The following is a 20,279-nucleotide window of genomic DNA, read 5'->3' on the forward strand; positions in this document are numbered from 1 at the left end:
CAGATTGCAAGGGCAAACAGCACTATAGGGTTGAATAATTTGGGAGGGGGTGGTGTGCGCCCGTGTGTGTGTGCATGTGTGTGTGTGTGTAAGGAGGGGTGGGGGATGTCGGGGCTACCATTGTTTAAACTTTGTAAAAACAGCACGCTGCAGTTGTGTCATTAGGCTGTCAAAGTGATGTTCCCTCTTGCTGGGGTGCATGGGAGTCAAGCTCCTGATGGATGACGGGCTGAACAGTTCAAGTGTTACATCAGTGAGAAAACATCACAAACTATCATCTGTGTTTTACATAACCTCTGCCTCGCGTTGGAGGGTTAATAAACTTGTCATACCTCAGCAATGCTCTTATTCACACCTTGGAAACAGGGCGGCTTGTGTACAGATGCAGGCAAGTGAATAAACCAACTTGTAAACAATGCAGAAAAATAGGCTGTCTAAGCTGAGAGCTGGCAGATAAAACTGTGTTGTACATCATGTGGCAGCCTCTATTAGTCAGACAGTCTTTTACAGGGTTTACTGATGCCATGTTTGACGTGAGTGCAAAATGCTGACAATAAATGCATTCATACTGCACAGATAAAGTGTGCTATCTGTATAGTTGTTTCTATAAAGCATCTCCAAGCGCTATCATCACCAACACTGATGTGCTGCTAGTTAAATAAAGTTGTAACAAATCAGCATGCCAAAGGGTAAACAAGTGTTTGTCCAGCATGGTATTTAACTGCATTGTTGAAGGTCTTATAACAGGATCACAGTCCAGCACAGCATTTTGACACTTGATCCACTGGGTCTCACTTTCATTACATTGAAATGCATGCACTGTAATGCAGACTCCTGATGCAACGATCCATCACTGATGTTTAGGAACATGTAACTGTATATAGCCAACAGCGCCCAATGTCTGTGGATCACATCACTCTGGTGAGAGTTTAGCAGTGCATGTGTCCGGGCTGAGCTGGACAAAAGTAACCCTGTGCAACTACACTTGTCTTGTGCTCTCATTTCCATTACTCATAGCCTACACAACAGCAAAGTTTGCAGCAGGAGAGGAGAGTATTAATTAGGAAGCTTCAGAAAGAGTCATGCTTAGTAGTTGAGGTGAGGGGGGGTAAAACAAGTGGAGGCAACTAGGAAAATGAAAATATCATTAGTTTTAATCCAGTTTAATTTGGGGACAGATTTTCACTCATTAAAGATGGAGCAGCCCGGAGTTGCGGCGCACCAGCGTGGTCACACAGCAGCACCAAACTAGACTCCGGCACAAAAAGCAGAGGGGTTTCTCACCTTATTGAAGTTGTAATAGCCCAAACAGTGGGCAAAATCCAGGTTTGGTGGTTCTCCTGGAATAGAATTTCCACCAGCAGTCGGATAAAATCTTACATCCATGATGTGTGAGGGAGCCGCGCAGCTGTAGCCTGCTCTGCACGGAGATCAATTTGTTTCTGCCGTTTACAATCCCAGCGCACACACACACACAGACACGGAGAAAGAGAGGCGGTGAAACTGACCCAAGCTTTGTTGGGGTGAATGACACACTGCGGTGAGAGGGGGGAAAAAGGTTCGGGTAAAGTTTTGGTATTCCTCTTCTACACCTGGTTCAGCCGGTTCATCTCTGAGGAAGCCCACACGAAGGTAGGACTGAGCCGAGGAAGCTGTCCGTCAAGCGGCAGTAGACGCTGTGTGCCCATGCATTTACACACAGCTGCTGCTGTATACAAAGAAGCCACGAGACCGGCGACTGTGCGTGGGTCCTCCTCCTTTTCCTCCCCCTTCAGACGCAGGAAGCAAAAAAAAAAAAAAAAAGAAAAATGAAAACTGTAACAAAGTGGCAGTGATAACCACCAAGTAAGTCCGCGCATGAAAACAGTGCCGTCAGTAATGTGTCCGTATCCTCCGCTGTGTCTCTCACAAGTTTATCTCTCCAACTTAGGAAACTAGTTGTTGGAGCAGTTTGAGGAAGCTAGCTCGGCCGCACGAGCCCATCTGCTAAATACAGCGAGTGGTGGGTTTGTAAAACAAGCAAAACAACACTCCACAGATGGTGCAATTAGTGGATATGATGTAGTACACTGGAGTGTTTGAGTTCAGCCCTCGGCTCTGCCTGTCGTAGTGATGAACAAGGCGAAATGTGTGAACACGCCAGCCACTCCCCAAACACACCAAGCCACTCCCATACAAAACACTGCATTTAAGTCCATGTGACATGTTGGCATATGATAATTACTGTTACACCACTCTGTTTTCTTTTCATGTTTATGTGCGTTTTTTTAATTATTATTATTATAAACCACATGTGGGCTATATTGTAACTCTATATCTTATCTGAGCATCAACTTTAAGGTCCAGTGTGTAGGATTTAGGGGGACATATTGTCAGAAATGGAATACAATATGATAAGTAGGTGTAGGTATGTTTTCTTTAGTGCATTATCACCTGAAAATAAGAACTGACCTTTTGCCAAGCCCCGTCCCATTCTGATGGTCCATCGAGTTGAGTAAAGGGGAATTTGTAATTGTGCTGCAGACCCTATGCACATGGCCTATGCCACTGTGAGCATTTATACTTGTGTGGTGGTGTGTCCATGTCACTCTGCAGTTACACCTCCAAAACACTAGTTGGCGGTGGAGGTTACTGTGAAGTGCTGTGAAGTTAAGTACACAAATGAGTTTCACTACATTCTTGGAACCCATCGGCTGTAGTCGTCGTCTGACTTCCGGCAGATGGCGATACAGCCTCTGGGGGCAGACCCCCGATTTTTTGGCATTCTGGTTTGATTTGGGCAGAGGAGGCGAATTTCCGTTTCCGACTTCCATTTATATATAAGTAAATATGCTGAACCATTGCAATGGATTCAGAGTTTGCAGTGACGCCAATTATGTTCCGCCTCGTTAGTTCACTGCACGGACCATTTAACCTGGCAACAACTGCAGCCGGCTCAAACGTGATTGGTCAATATCTCGTGTATAGCAAACAGCCTACAACCGGAAACCGGGGCTGTTCTGCTCTTCTTCCGGATGCAAGATCTCTGGGGTTTGCCTACAGACTCTACATTCGCTGAATGTAGAGTCTGTATATAGAGACAAGTTTCACTATATCAATCATTCAATCAATCAATTTTATTTATAAAGCCTAATATCACAAATCACAATTTGCCTCACAGGGCTTTACAGCATATATCTCACATCATTCACAGACAGAGAACCTGTCTTTTGTGGGACACATTTCCCCCACAAATACAACATGCTAATGTTTTTAGCACAAGCCTATGGCATTTTACATTGTATAAATTAGCCTAGTGGCTAGTGGACTTTTCCTCTTCTCATATGAAGCCAGGGACAACAGCAACATCTCACAAAGTTCACTGACAAAACAACTGTCTTATACTAAACATGTTTTCCAAACAAATATAAGATGCTAATGTTATTAGCACAAGCCTGTAGCATTTTACATTGTACAACGCAGAAGTATAAGTTCCGCTGAAGCATGGATCCCACGCTGTAACTAACTTCACTCCCTGAGGAAAAATTATTGTATTTTCGGGAAAATTAAACCGTGATTCCAGAGAGAAGCAGAGAGAGGGGTCTGCAGTCTGTGTTTGAAGGATATATCCAGGATGTCAAACTGACTCAGCAGCAACAACAGGTTAAAAAGACAAAGATTGTTAGAAGTTGAAGCCAAAATATAGGCTACAGATGACAGTGTAAAAGTGAACCACCACATCACTGATTGCCACAGAAGACAATGAATACAAAGGGAAACTTTGCCTATGTTGAACCAGCTGTGTGTCATCACAGTATGTGCAGATGAACGGTGTTTGGCTTCGCCCCCGTGCCGCCACCAGCACCCGGACCACCACCACCCGATGAGCAGGGATCTCTGGGGGAAGTCAAACAACATTCATCTGCACACACTGTGATGACACACAGCTGGTTCACACTGGTTCCTGTACAGCAGGGTCGGTCTTTTTTTCAGGCAAACGCAGCATGTGTATACATTTAGTAGGCTATATCTTCAGTAGCTAGCTAGCTAACCCTACACTTTTCAGGGTTTGATTTTGGTTTTGGAACAGGGAAGAAACGTATATCTTTTTCCAACCTCTCCAGGTAACAAGTATCATTAATAGACGATGTGCTCCAGGCACAACATTTAGCTCCAAATCCACAAAACCAGCCTGAAAATGAAGGAAATCTGAAACGATTGCACTACAGTCAATGGAGCACAGCTGTGTTGGTGTCAGACTTTGGTCTGAGCCGGCCTGATGCTATATTATGATTGGCCAGTCTGCAAAGGGTCAGTTGTCGTGTTTTCACTACCTTGGAACGAGCCATTCATATCTACATAAGGAATGGGTCCTCGCCCTTGGGGTCCACTGTGTTGCACTGCCATGTCTCTACAGTCACCAGTAATGGACAAACTAAACACTGGCTCCAGACAGGATCATTCGCCTTTTCGCATCCACAACCTTAGTTCGCAGCCCCTCTGCACTAGCAAAGCAGTGTCGGAAAAACACTGATTTTTAACATGAAACTGCTCTATTCAGTGTTTTTACCTGTTTAAGTCACCGGATCTGCTTGTTTTGGAGAGGAAAGGACCCCTGTGGATAATTTGGCTTCTGCTTAAAACCTCTTGAATGTCTGGATCTTAATAATCTCAGCTTGTTGCAATCTGCTGTCCTCACTGCTAGACGCCACTAAATCCTTCACACTGCTCCTTTAAAGTGAGTGTTGTCTTCAATGGTGAATGACAGTAGGGTTTAAAAAGTATGTTATCTAAAAAAATACTCCTTTGCATCCTTTGCATTATGGCTATTATTACATATTCAGTGACAGGTTAAAGGCTATGACAGTAAAACTTTACATATTATTCCACTTTTACATACATCATCAAATGCTGATGCTAATAGTATTTGATGATGCAAGACTTCTACTTTTCTGGGAATACACCTGCCAGCCTTTTGAATTTCACAGTATTTTTCTTTTCATTTTCTGAATTGTCATCTGGCTTTATTCACATTTGACCACTGGCATGTTTTTTTCAATTCATGTATATTCATACATGCAGTTTATTGGCTTCCCATCAGGTTTAGGATTCATTTTAAGGTGCTTGTTCTCATGTATAGTCCTTCATGGTGTTCTCCCGTGCTCTAGACTGAAAACAAAAGGTGATCGTGACTTTGAAGTAGTGGCTCCAATACTATAGGACTGTCTTCCATTAGGCATTAGGCATCTGCAGTCTCCCTAGAAGCCTTTAAAAAGCAACTGAAGACCTATCTTTTCAAAATGGCATTTGTCCCACCCTAAGATGTCTGGTGCTTGCTCCTTGGTGTTTTTCATTTGAGGTCCTCAGTTGCATGTGCTTTTAGTCTGTTTTATGGTCTTTTACTTTTATCTTGTGGCTTGTGTTTTTATTGTTGTATGCATTTTTTCCCACTTCTTCTTCCTTTGTGAGGCACTTTGGGAGTTTTATTTCTGTGGTAAGTGCTACACCAAAAATATTACTATTATTAATTATTATTAACCTCAGATAGCTAACGTGCTGGCTTCATTTTGGCTGTAACTAGCCCAGTTGTGTGTATGTGAGAGTTGAGTGTGTAACTCTGTCCAAAAACATACCACAGACTGGTTCTTTCTGTTGTTTTCACCCAGTCTCTCTGTCTCTTTTTCTCCTGTTTCCATATGTTCATGAATTGGAGTCATAAGGCCCCAGAATAATTGAAACATTTTCAACTTGTGCAGACGCATCTTGACCTCAAGGCAAACTCGCGACTGTTCACATTAACTCACATCTTTGTATTGAGTTTTGCACCACCTCTAGAATTCACTCCATAATCACACATCTTAAGTATAAGACCGCCATCATCGACGAGGTTCTCAAACTCAAGACAATCCTAACTTTTACTGCAGCCTATCCCTGAATTCCTTTAAGTTATCAATTTGTACAATTTTATTTGCATTATCTGCACTTTAACTAGTCTTTATGAACATATATTCAGCTGTGCTACCTTTCTCACAGTAAGACAGTGTAATCATTTGAATTATTCTCCCTTTGAAATACAGGTTGCACACAGTTTGAAGTTATGGCAAGCTTGTGCTCTAGATTGCAGAGACTATTAATTTAACAATTTTCTAACTGATGTTTCCACAAACCAGACATCAGTTAGGAATCTGCCCTGGCTACAACCCCGTTTCAGACCCCATATAAAAACAATGGTCAGATGCAATGATGATAGCAATAGGCTATTAAGTAATTATGAAAAAATAAGAAGCAAAGAAAAATATGAGAAACCACAGCTAATGGGCGGAGGTGGTGGTGCTCAGAGGCCACTGGGAAAACAATACATCCAGCTTGTGTTATCCTAACTGTAGAATTTGGCACTTTTTTAAAACTTCCATGATATGAATACACATCTTTTACACAAGTCCTCATACCAAAATGTGGGTAAGTTTTGTTTTTTTTATAAAACAATCTCTAAAATGGACTCCTAAAAAGCCCCATTATTAATGTATTGTTAAGTTTGGGCAACTGGAAATTCAGTGTACATAATCCACCTTTCATTTGTTCTCTTTTAAAAGACACAAGATGTATTGAATTGGTGCAAGTTCATCCTAACTGCCATCTACAGCTACAGAGTCAGTCCCAGTGGGCTTAAATGGGGGAAATGATTCTTCCAGTGTCACCTTTTGACATGAACAAAAATATCAACACCTGATCGCAATTACAGCAGATATAAGATACCAGAAATGACAAGTTACAATTTTTCCAAGCATAATTTTACCCTCTTGAAACTGTCTGTATACAGATGTCTTCCCTCATCTCTTTGAGACTGAATTTGAGCTTTACTATTGCAGCTGATAACTGAAGCAACTATTCAGCCAGGCAACCAAGTTTCATCCCTGCCCCAATGTCGCAAATGCTTGAGTATCCAACTTTCATTCTGTCTATGAAAGTACTGAATAGAATAGCACTTATGTATCCCTGGCCACCTGGCACATCCATGCGCACTTCACCACTCTGTTGTTTTATTGTATAAGCTCACCCTGTGCATGCAGTCTGTGTACAATTTTCCCAACACACTTCTCAGTTTTCTTCTCAGTTTCTGAGTCAGACACAAGACAAGCTTGTGCAAGTGTTACTTTAGGCGGCTGCTGGAAACAGTTATTTCCAGACAAGTAGATCAGAGATATTATTTTTGAGTAGAAGTACTTCACAGCACTGGGTGAGAATAGATGTACACCAGGGATCCATAGAAGCCCACCTACTGTAAGACTGTCTGATCAGGTTTGTAGGTAGCTATACTGTATGTGTGGGGGGAAAAAAACAAGTAAAAATAGTTTATTGTTTACTGGTGAAACAGCTGAAAGGTTTGTATAAAAAGAACATCATAAAGAAAGCAAAGACCCTTAAGTAAAACTGGATGCAGTAAAAATACTGACATCGTGTCGAAGGAAATGTGTTGTCACTGAAGAGCTTCAGACAAACAGAAAGTTGTTTTCATTGGAAATTGCGCAGCTGTTTGCGTTGCAATACAACCTTCACTATATTGTGTGAATATCAGAAAAGGTGAGTAGTTCATTAGTGGGACTTAAAAGGGATAATCCACCCAAAATCTATATATAGCAAAGCCCTTTTCATTGCAGACATTTTGACTTGGCATGGCAGGAAAAGAACAGGTGCAATTAATAACATTAATGATGGCTGTGTTACATTAAAGTGTCCTAGTAAGTCAGTCAGACAGCATACACAATACCTTGGAACATGCACACCTAAATGGAGCACCACCATAATTAATGCTATTAATTACACCTGTGCTTTTCCTGCTACGACATATCAAAATGAAATGGATTTTTTTTTAAAGGCCATTATTATTACCATGACATGTACACTGTGAATGTCTAATACAAACTGTCATATCAATTTAAAAATACCAGAAACCAGAATTTCACAAACAAAGAGATGAATACATTAAGAACTGGTGGATTTGATGCTCACTGCACTCCTAGTTGTGCGGCAAGCACACAAAAAGAGTCTTTTCATTCACCTGTCACATTCAGCTCTCCAGAGTGGAAAGAAGAGGCCAGAATAAACATGAAAATCAGTGCTGTCGGCCATGAGAATACATGAGCAAAGCTTTGCAGTTGTGTCATATTTGTCCACAAATGTCAGATTTTCTTTATTTACCATTAAATCTCTGCTTTGAAATATGTCAAAATGTGTTTTTTCTCTCTGTACAGACAGACATATGGACATTCTGTTAAAGTGAACATCCACTACTGTTTAATCATAACTATTCTACCATTCAGTAATCTTGTGATATCACAACCTTAGCGTCACCTCTTCTTCTTTGTCTGCAGGATGTACCTGGGTCTATATTTAAAAGTAACAAGTTATTTTTAATTGGATACAGTTGGCAGGCTGCTTTTAATATTACTTTGTACCTCCTGCTCTCTAATACAATCACACTGTGAAAGTCGTTTCACATTGTGAAAGTTAAAATGTGCTTCAGTAGAGCTCCAAAAAATATTATGTTGCTATAGCCTTTGCTGCGTTTTCTGTGTTAATGTGTGTACAAAATGTTCACTTTATGTATCTCACTTATTGCATTCACAGTTTGAAGTTGTTGTGGCCGAACGTGTTGATATTTCAGTGCATCATGGGAGCATTTACACCAAATTCGAATGCTGTTGTACCATCTCATTATAATACAGTCATCAAGGACTTGCCATTTTAGGTATCACCATGAATTAAAATGTTGTTTGTATCCTGAATTGCCCTTTAGCTGACTCTTGCAGCTGGTATACCTGTGGCTAAAGTTTAAATAGAATGTACACAACTTCTACTTCTCGTTTTGTCCTTTTTCAGTCTGTGCCTGTGAGGTCAAGTTACCCTTTAACTCTGGGAATTATCATACAAAGTCGGCAGATATAAAGCCTCTGAATGTTGCTGCCCCAGATAACTATGAATTACATGTATACTTTACACACTGACTGATTAAGTGATGTTTAACACCCTATATAATATCAATAGCAAGTATTTTCATTTTGTATATAATAAATCATACTATATTTGTTTACTTTTTACATAATATGGATGTTTGTCTATCCTATATGAGGGTGCTTTTAAGCACTTGTTATGAGACAGAAGAAAACACTGTGCAAGTGGGATGTGCGTTGGCATGTAATATACGCAAGCTTAATCAATGACATACAGTGCTAAACTCTGCTGTGCTGTGCTGGAGGAGATAATCCTCATTTGAACGCTCTCCAGTGCTTGCTTAGAGATGGTCAACAATCCATGATAGTCGCCAAGAAATCTACTTTGTAATTATGGACACATTGATGCATATGCAAACCATTTTTGGTCATGTTCCTGTTTGATAGTGGCTCTTGCATGCATAACGAAGCAATGCCTTCACATACTACACACACTGATACGCCCACCCAATCAAATCTCATTCACTCTTGCACATACAGACACATAAAAAAACCCACGCAGTCTCCCACACACCACATATCAGATAAGCGAGCTCCTCTACATTCCCAATTCAGCCTGGTTATTGGATGTTTGGTTTTCAATATGACACAAGTGTGGTGTGTGTGTGTGTGTGTGTGTGTGTGTGTGTGTATTTCGGCTGCTGTTGTTGTTATTTATTCCTGTTTTTAATGTTGTTTGGCTGTGCAGCCAGGGAGCGGAATTAATTTCTTTTCTGATGGTTGGGTATCAGTGTCTCAGCCAGATGAATTATGCTTTTCTACCATATGTCATTTCCTCTCAGCCTGGCAACACTGGAACCATTTGGTAACGTGAAAACAAATTATCTTCTGCTGGCTTCTGCTCAGATTCAATTAAAGCGGTGCAGAGTAATTATATGGAGGTACAAAAGAGTAATAAATGCAAAATAATTAATTAACCTAATAATCTTTATTTACTGTACAGTCCCCTTCATATTAAGTGTGTGATTCTGTCAATGTGCGCCACCTTCACAAATAGCTGCAGTCTGATGTTTGTCACTGAAGCTCCACTGAAGACAATTTTGCGTATTTAAATCATGTTTAATTTGATGCGCAGGTAGCCTGCTTGTTATGCTCAGAGCTATTGTGATTACTATCACCAGCACCCATGGAGAAAATATGCATGCTACAGCTAAAAGAGGTGTTTCATTTATGGGCAGACACTTATTGAGACAGTGACATGCATACATACATGGTGTGACAACAAACAACAACAAGCATATAGGAAGAGATTAGTCCATAAACAGTGGGTTATTGTGTAGTAATGTGTCAACCAAAGCTGATGTACCACTAGAATGAAAGAAATTAAAAGAAACAATTCAAACTGCAAAAGACTAAATTCTCTGGAGAAAAAAAGTGTGCTGAAATCTGCTGTAACATTAAAATAGCAGAAACACAGAGTGACTTTGAACTGACAGTCAAAATCCAATTAGTAAAAGAATTGGAAATAGCAATGAACAGTGCTAAAAGAAGTTGATGTTTCAGTCTTGGTGCACTAAATAAAGTGGAAGTATTCATTTAAATGTAAATGTAAGTGAAGTGAAAGTGTTGAAAGTAACTGACCCTTTGTTTTCACATGTCAATATGACGTTTCCAAAGGAGATTATAGTACATTTCTGGAATAAGAGTTCTAAAATATCAGAAAATAGATATCAATGTCAGAGTATTGTGAATGAAGAGGGCATTAAAATCAAGAGGAGGGCTGACCAGGATTTATATTTATGCGCTGAATCGCCGTAGCCTACACCATGGCCTGATGTACTCCTTCCCAGAAATGTAACCACATGACGCAGCGACGCAGACCTCCTGTCTGTTTTTGTAAGCTGAAAACCATTTCCCTCAGTGGAAACAAAGCTTTTATTTACTTTTATTCCACAGATAAGAAACAATAAATTGACAATAAAGCTTTCACAAAATAGCATCTTGTGTGTGAATTATCCTGGCTTCATATGAGTTGAGGAAATCTCCGCTGGTCGCAAGGCTAATTTCTACAATGTAAACAATGCAATAAGCTTGTGCTAATAATGTTAGCATGTTATATTTGTTTGGAAAATGTGTTTAGTATAAGACAGTTGTTTTGTCAGTGAGCCTTGTGAGTTGTAACGGAACCTAATTTTGTAATGTTACCTTTGTTAAATGTTGCTGTTGTCCCTGGCTTCATATGAGTAGAGGAAAAGTCTGCTAGCTGCTAGGCTAATTTATACAATGTACTTGTAATTGAAGTTTTCTCTATTAATCCATGTTTAATGTGTGTTTTGAATCTTGAAGCACTTCACAGAAACCCAGCCACCAACTAGTGTTTTGGAGGTGTAACTGCAGAGTGACACAGACACACCACCACACAACGTGTGTATGCTACAAAGTAGGCTCTTCATAGAGCTGATGCACAAGTATAAATCTGCCTTTAGGGAGGGGCTTAGTGAAGGTTCAGTTGAAGACTCAGTGGAAGTTCAAGCTCTGAAAGGATCTGCAATCTTGATACATAGAGCTGTTAGTGTCAGCGGAAGTGTAATCACTGAAAGCAGATAAACTCAGTTAAACAAAGAGAGATTAAAGCAGTGGACCTGTAGTCACTGAAAGTAGTTGTATTGTAAATTGAGGAGTGAGCGATGAAAGCAGTTGAAATGTCAGCTGAAGAGAAAGAAATGAAGGAAATTTAAATTGACATGTGACCACTAAAAGCCCTTGAAATGTCAGTTGAATGTCACTGGAAGTAGTCGTGTCAGGTGGTACACACACAGTAGTCTAGCATCTGTTGAAATGCCAGTTAAAGTAGCTGAACTGTTAGTGTAAGAGTGAAAATTAGTTTGTGAATTGAAGGTGAAGACAATATGATTTTCAGTCAAAACAGAGCAATGAAAGCAGTTAAAATGTCAGTTAAAGTGGAAGAAATGATAGAGGAACTTGAGATGCTTGCTTTGAAGGCAGTTGAGGTTACAGTTGGGTATTTAAGCAATGACAGCAGCTGAACCATGGCTGACTTAAATCATTAAAATAGTAAAACAATGAAAGGAAGTTGAAGACGGTGCTTTGCAGGAAACTAGCACGCTAACTAGCCACTGTACTGCAGTTTTACTGCATTATTGGTTGGTGAAACTGCTTTTCAGTGACGTCTTTAATTTCTGCAAAATTCTGGAACATGCGCGACCCTTTATTTGTAAGTAACAGTGCAGTTTAATAGTGTTGATAAATACAGTGATGCTGAACTGGCTCCACATTTGCTTCTGTCACAGCCTCTTTTACTTTTTTCATTTTAATTTTACTGTACATGTTTTGGTTTGTACATCAGACATGTCATGAGGAGTTCTAACTTTACCTTGACATGCAGTGATCTTGAACATTCGCTTGTTGTTGTTACTCAGTCAACCATGTAAAAAGTTTAATTAAGTACCTCTACAACCACACGGTTTGTTCCATAGAAAAACATTGCTCCTGTCGATTCCTTGTGAAGGGTATTAATATTTTTTTATTATTATTATTTGCAAGAAATGGACAGCTTTTCCTACAAGAAGCATGGCACAGCCAAGCTGGAGAAAAATGTTATTGAATTCAGAGCATGAAGTGTTCTCAGACTAAAATCATATGTGCCATTACAAGAGAAAAACAGGCTTAGTTACAAGACTGTGCGGCCGTTTCTGTAGAGTGTTGGTGAACAGCCACTCCACTGAGACTTTAAACACACACACACACACACACACACACACACACACACACACACACACACACACACATCACTGACAAATTTAAGTCTGACACCCTCTCAGAGATAGACAGTGGCCTGCAGCTAGACACTGAAAACATGAGGGGATAACACACTCCAAACCTCACAGCGAACCATTACACAACTCGCTTTCAACTTCCATCATTGCTCTGAATACATGTCCCATATAAAATATGATAATAATTATGCTCTTCAGTTATTATCCACATTTTATTAAAAATCTTTAAAGTCTGTGAGGCTGAAAGGGGGGAAAAAGCAATAAAACCTAATCAATGGTGTTTCAGCAGTGATAATGTGTTTAGTAGCTCAGAGAACATGTCTCTGTGTAGAGAATGGCTTTCAGGCCTTAAGTCATCACACATCAGTCCTATCCTTCTGTTGCCCTCTTGGATAGATTCTTTAGATGATGATTATAGTTACAGCATGATCATGAAGAGAAGCGCTGCTATTTATAAGGACAGTTTTCCTTCAATATAAGGTCCAAGTCAATAACAATCCCCATAGATATGAGAATTTTTTTTTAAATGGCCTAAGACTTCACTTACAAAACCTTTACAATTTGGATGGTGGCAAGCTCAGTGATATTCTTGATTAGCTCACCAGATCCAATTGCAAACCCAGTCTCACTCCGTAGTCATGGAAATCCAGTGCTTGGGCAGTGACTTACAGCGTCAGAAACCAGCGAAAACAGGGCGTGGTTCAACGTCGGCATGATACATGACCGATGTAGTGTGTTTATTTTGAAAGAGACTGTATGTAAAAACAGAAGTGTATCTTGAAAGAAAACAACTTGACACAGTGTCCCAGAACGTCAACAACCAACGCACCCAGGGTACCTTGCACGTTGTATCTGGACATGGACAGTCCATGACCAAAACGTCAATATGTGGTGTGATTGGAGTGAGAATGTGTTGTTCAGGCCAGTTCTGTCCAACGGTATACAGTAGCCTATATATAATATGCTATATAAAGTGTCTGTTAAGTGATAATTGGCAAACCCATAGAGATTTTAATATAACTAGCTCTGCTGCATCCTTCTGTGGCGCATTTAGCATCTTTGTCTGTTTTGGTTTAACCACCTGCAACTTAACTGTTCAGGGACGACTCTCAGCACTTTCATCAACACCAAAACAGGTTGTTTTCAGTGGGAAAAAGCTCATAAAACCACTGATGGGAAAAACTTGCACTCTTGGTCACGTTAATTTTGATGATTAATAGAATAAACTCAATGAGCGTCACTTGAAAATTTGTTTAATAAAACACAAATCTGACGTCAGGGAAGACCTTGGTACAGCATGTTTGCATGGACGCAGCCACACCAAAAACTTAAAGTAACCGCACAATGATTCAGCGTTACACAGTGTATTTCACACGGCATAAAAATCTGTTTAACACTGTCTACATCTTAACTGAGATTTATACTTGTGCAGTGGTGTGTCTGTGCAGTTACACCTTCAAAACACTAGTCGGTGGAGGGGTTTCTGTGAAGTGCTGTAAAGTTTAGTTGATTCAAAACACACATTAAACATGGCTTAATAGAGATAATTTCAATCACAAGTATGCAAATCAGCTTCACTATAACTTGCAGCATTCACAGACAAAGCGCTTGTCTTTATCTGGACACATTTTCCCCACAAATACAACATGCTAATGTTTTTAGCACAAGCCTATGGCATTTTACATTGTATAAATTAGCCTCGTGGCCAGAGGACTTTTCCTCCACTCATAGGAAGCCAGGGACAACAGCAACATTTAACGTTACAAAATTCAGCTCTATTACAACTCACAAGGTTCACTACCAAAACAACTGTCTTATACTAAACACGTTTTCCAAACAAATACCTATGGCATTTTACATTGTATAAATTAGCCTAGCAGCTAGTGGAGATTTCCTCTGCTCATACGAAGCCAGAATAAATCCCAAAGGATAAATCACACACAAGACTTAAAATGCTATTTTTGTTGAGGCTTTATTGTCGACACAATTTATTGTTTCTTATCTATGAAATTAAAGTAAACAAAAGTTAAGTTTCCACTGAGGGAAATGGTTTCAGCTTACAAAAATAGACAGGAGGTCTGCATTGCCGCAACGTGTAGTTACATTTCTGGGGAGGTGCATGTCAGGCGATGTCGACATAGAGCCTACACTGTAGCTACAGCATCCATTCAATACAGAAGAATAAATACCGCCTTACAATAAACACCCTGGAGTCTCTTTTACAGTGAAGGACTCTGAGGCCTTCCAAAATACCAAACTATGACCATGGTTAAATCATGCATTACACAATTAACTTATTATACATAAAGACATTGAAAGGATTTCATATTTAATAATTTCCCAGGAAATCCACTGTACTCTACCCGCCCAGCACCAAATGGTTCACAGACAAGGTTGGCCACCAACTGGTGAACACAGAGAATTTAGCAGCTAAGAACCATATGTCTGCTGTCAGGAGTTGGTGGAGAGCAAAACAGAACTTAAAAAACAGAGTGAACCCTGGATCTACATTCACTCAGTGGCCAGAAAAATGACTTCAAATAAATGCTAATAGTGATCTGTGATGGCCGCTTGTGTAAATAGGTTGCTAATATGTTTGTGTTATCAGCTACATGTTACATACAGCAGCTATAATATCTCATGCATGCATTCATTTTAGCCCCCACCCTCGCCCTGATTCCCTCCTTTCAACCACTGTGTTTGTGTTTTATGTCGAGTCCTTGGGGGCCATTACCTATATTACACTTCTCAGTAATGATGACGGAGATTAAAGGTGGACTAGATTCATTTTATTCTTCCTGGATTTGCAGCAACATTCTCACTGTTGAATCATATCTGTGCCTCTTAGATTTTCATATGAACATGTGCTGTGTGGTTAATGCCAGCTGCTGTTTGATTTGAATTCATGGATATTTTGTTGTGTTCAGACTGCTGGTGGGTAAACTGTACCAAATGTTATCTGCAAACTATTAGCAGTAGATTTAATCTAATCGGGCATTCTGAATTCTAGTTTCTCCCTTCCTACTTAATATTCATATTGTGTGTTGAATTGAAACGTGCCATTAAGCAAAGACAATTTAGTCAGTAAATAAAATATGGTTACCCCCCCTCAAGAGTTGTACGCAAAATTAAATGATTTGCTTGTGTAATGAATGACACCTGTGTAGTAAGTTAAAATAAAAATTAAAAAAAGCTTTTTGTTGCTGGACATACTGCTGGCTATTTTATTACAAGTCTGAGGCCTGTGTGGACCAATAAGAAACAGGGACTGCATACTGACAAATCTGCAGGACACTTCATTATATTATTCTCAATTAAAACCTGTCCTCAGCAGCATTAGTCATCTTAGCACTCGTCATTCATACTAATTAGCGCTTGCCTTCCGTGCCACATGCTGGAAGAGGATATTTCAATATCCCATTAAGCGATTCCAAGATATGCCCTTGATTGACGTTCCCTTAAATCCGGGAGGTAATTACATTATATGCTTCAGTTTTCTTTTAATAATTTCAGATTTCCTCAGGTTTTTTGAGTTTTATGTTTAATTTGTGTTAAATTCATCCTCACCAGCGCTGTGTAAGAGGAAAAAAGAGTCAAAACACTGGCACCGGCACATGAATGAATGAGTAAAGCTTTTAAACACACCGTACATGTGTTTACATTCAAATAGTAAGTAATTAAACGCATAAATCTTAATCACATATCATGCACTCTAACATTATGCTACTTGCCCTGCAAATATTACTCAATTAGAAGGCAGCCATCAAAACTACACAGTAACCACTTTTACATTGACAGTTAAAACATAACTGCTCACTTTATTATATATAAAACAAACCAGCTTCTATTCAGTGGACTACAGTGACTTAGCCACCTTGTGTTTTAGGAATTCACCATCCATGTCTATATTTTATGTGGCACATTTGCACAGGAAAAGTCTGTGCTTCACTCACTTTACTGACCTGCTGATTTAAAGCTGTACAAAGGCTTAAGTGGCTTTTTGTGCTAAGCAGCCGCAGCACATGGATGAGTTTCCTGAATTTGCATCTACCTCACTGTCAGCAGATTTCATCAGGAACTATTTTTCTAGTGAATGCAGAAGACAGGAAAGATGTGTTGCTGCAGCACAGTTGCCAGAATAGAATGTTGGCATGCACATTTTTGCAAACCACAGATATGCTACATTTGTGCTTTCATACATATGACGTATAGTTCAGATTACAGTTTCTCATTAGGACAAGGAGGGGATAGTGAATGATGTGACACCACGTGATTGCTGCCAAGTAGCAGACAGCAGCAGCCCACTGTTAGAGACCAACAAAAGTGTGTATATTTTAACAGGGGTTTGGGACATGTCCAGCCCTGTTTTTTAGCACCAGAAACAGATGTTTTGTTAGCAGTAGTTTGGGACATGTCCAGCCAACATATTCTCACTTCCAACTTGTTACATATCGCTGCTTGTTCAGTGGACTTTTAACGTCTACATAGACGTGCTAAGTATCCTGTGTGCGTCTGTTGTTGAGGTTCTGGGATGCAACATCACTTTACACATGTTACATGCATTGTCAGTTTTCAAAATGCACTTCCGTTTTCACAGGAAATGTACAGTACATGCCCGTTAAATGCATACACTCATTTTCAAAATAACCTGACAATGTTTGTAAAACATATTTTAAAAACGTATTTATATTTATTTCCTTGTGCAACAAGCACGCGTGGTTAGGTTAAGACAAAGATCTTGGTTAGGTTTACAAAAAAACATAACATTATGGTTTGGCTCAGTATTCATACAGAAAGCGAACACCAGGCTCCTGGGTGAAAGTCCAGTGTTTGTTGGACCAATGTACCACCCCTCTTGCCCAATCAATAGGGACTTTCCAGGTACTTAAGTTACGTTGTTTAAATGTGGAGTTTCAAACTGACGCCGTCTGGCATTCATACTCCTGTGAAAGGATGGCTTCACTTGTTGGTGTCTGACATGGAAATCACTGACGTAGCGTGGTATTTGATTACTTTGGAATGAGAATGGGTCGGTCCAGACATGTTTTAGCAAGAAAAACTGGTATTTTTAACAAGGGTTTTGGACATGTCAAGCTTTGTTTGTACTGTAGCAACCAGACTGAGTACTTTAAGCTCAAACAGGATATTTTCCTAACCCTTTCCAAGTGTTTTTTGTTTAAGTTATTCATCTGGAATTAAGCAAATGTTTACAGACTTCAACATGCTTTCTCAGGTTGGATGGTGAATTCTTGTACGCTGTGATGAAGTTTGTGCACAGTAAACAGAGCAGGAACATTTAGACGACAAGAATAATTCTTCACCTCAAAAGCTACAAACATGGACTTGAGATATGGCCGTGGGTGAACTGGTGGGGAACCTTCATCTCAGTCTACTGCCGTAACCATAGTAACACGGCATAACTAAATACAACCAGCTGCTGATGACCTCGCCTCTCTACCTGCCTCTACCGTTAGGTTGCCCAATCGGAGTAGCGCACGCGCGAGGTAGAGGTACGAGAACGTCACTTCAACAAACAAACCACAAGCAGAACTACATGACCACAGTTTATGGACTTCTGCATTTTAGAAAAGAAAAAAAATAATATGCTGACTTCACAGCAAATGCAACCAGTAACAAGAGCCTTCACAGAAATATAGTGAAGTCAGAAGTACAATATGTGTCTTGCAAATGTAGTGGAGTCAAAGTAATGTCTCCAAAAACAATAGTACTCAAGTAAAGTACAGACACTCAAAAACTGTACTTAAGTAAATTAACCTCATTAATGTCCACCACTGCAGATGCAACACATTCTCACTCTGACCTTGGCACATATCAACGTTTGGTCATGGACTTTCCACGCTGAGATAGGCTACAACGTGTAAGGTACCCTGGGTGAATTGGTTGTTGACGTCCTGGGACGCTGTGTCAACTTCTGCCTTAAGGTACACCACAGTTTTTTCAGGAAATGTACAGTTTGCATACAGTCTCGTTCAAAATAAACACACTACATCGGTACAACACCACAGATTGACCTTTTTTTTCTTCAGCAACAAACACAAGTGGTTACATATAGCCAACACAGGCACGTGGTTGAGTTTAGGCAACAAAAGCATGTGGTTGGGTTTAGAAAAAAAGACCAGGGTTTGGCTTTACAGTCTTACAGCTTTACAGTTTGGCTTTCCCAGGTGAAAGCCTGTGGTTGTTAGACCCATCCACCACCAATCCCGCCCACCCTACTGGGACTTTTGCTGCCTTAACTTTCATTGTTGTCCCGCCACGTTTCCCCCTGACACCGCCGGGCACTGTTACAGAATAAGGACAACCGGTTGTGCGTCATACCAACATGAAAGGACGGCTTTTTTTTGTGTCTGATGCCAGAAGTCACTGACCAAGTGCCAGATTTCGACAGCTTCGGATTGAGACAGAGTTGGCATATGAAACGTACAAACATACCCGTGGTTTGCAGAAACTTACAATTCCAACATTTATTCTGGCAAATGGGTTGGTTGCTGTTAAGTTTTTAAAATAAAGTCTATTGTGGAATGAAATATTATGAGGGGTAAGAGGGAAAGTATGTGTATATGCTATATTTTTGTGATTTGGGTGAACTGACCCTTTAAACTTGCAGCCAGATGAATGTACTTCATGACAGTGTAGAGTGTAATGTAGATCTAGATGTAATGACTGTAATTGTACATTGCTTGGACTTCAGTAGGATTTTAGTTGTTTTAAACAGAACCGTCACTTCTGACATAAACCTCCACATGTATTTGCTGTCTTTTAAAATATTTACTTGTATGCAGAGTGCACACCACAAAAACATTAATTACAGCATGTTTTGACAGAACATCTGTTACTCCAGAAAGGTTTGCTCATGAAAAATATTATAAATGTGTCCCGTAGCACGGCACATATTCTAAATGGTCCAGTGTAATGAGGTTTTTGTAATGAACGTCCAATGCATGATGATTAATAGTTGTGGGCTCTTATTTGTAGAATGCAATCAGTTATTCTGTAACATGTCAGTGCAAACTTGCTTTGTTTGTCGCATCCTAACAGACAAGAAGCAGGTCTTTGTTTTGCTTCACATGTAAATTACAGTGTTCACAGGGTAATTGTCACCTTATCATATACAAAGAAAAGGGAAACTGTCACCTGTCACGCGGATTATAACCTATTCTCAGCACAGTGTGAGTGTCAAAACACCATGGAGGTAGGGAGTGAATAAAAAAATCACAGGTATGTTAATACATGCAGTGTGATTCAGTACACAGTCTTCATCGTGTGAAATGACGAATGGGATTCTTACACTGCATTTTGTTCGTCATAGTGTACGTTGGAGCCTTTTTTAAACAGAATTTAAGTATTTTTTCTTCATCCAAATCAATCAAGGTGGATTATTTACATTTTATCAATCCTGCTTCCACTGTTGTCTTCTTTCTATTATTTGCAGTTATTTACATTTATATCTGCTTCTGATTCTTTCATTTCTTTGAGTAAGGTATAATTCAAACACTAATTTCAATACTCAACTGGAGCTGGACATGCTACT

The 20,279-nt window shown here is 39.8% G+C and overlaps 1 protein-coding gene across 1 annotated transcript in view; it reads right to left on the reverse strand.

The window, feature by feature from the left end:
- Positions 1-2,098, reverse strand: part of tox3 (TOX high mobility group box family member 3) — a 45,731-nt gene extending 43,633 nt beyond the window's left edge. The window contains exon 1 of the mRNA XM_049563136.1: positions 1,285-2,098. Coding sequence (XP_049419093.1) covers positions 1,285-1,386 — 102 coding nt within the window. The 5' untranslated portion in view covers positions 1,387-2,098. The remainder of the gene's footprint in view (positions 1-1,284) is intronic.
- Positions 2,099-20,279: the final 18,181 nt, after the last annotated feature.

This window comes from Epinephelus fuscoguttatus, linkage group LG2, assembly GCF_011397635.1.
Source record: "Epinephelus fuscoguttatus linkage group LG2, E.fuscoguttatus.final_Chr_v1".
NCBI classification, from domain to species: domain Eukaryota; kingdom Metazoa; phylum Chordata; class Actinopteri; order Perciformes; family Serranidae; genus Epinephelus; species Epinephelus fuscoguttatus.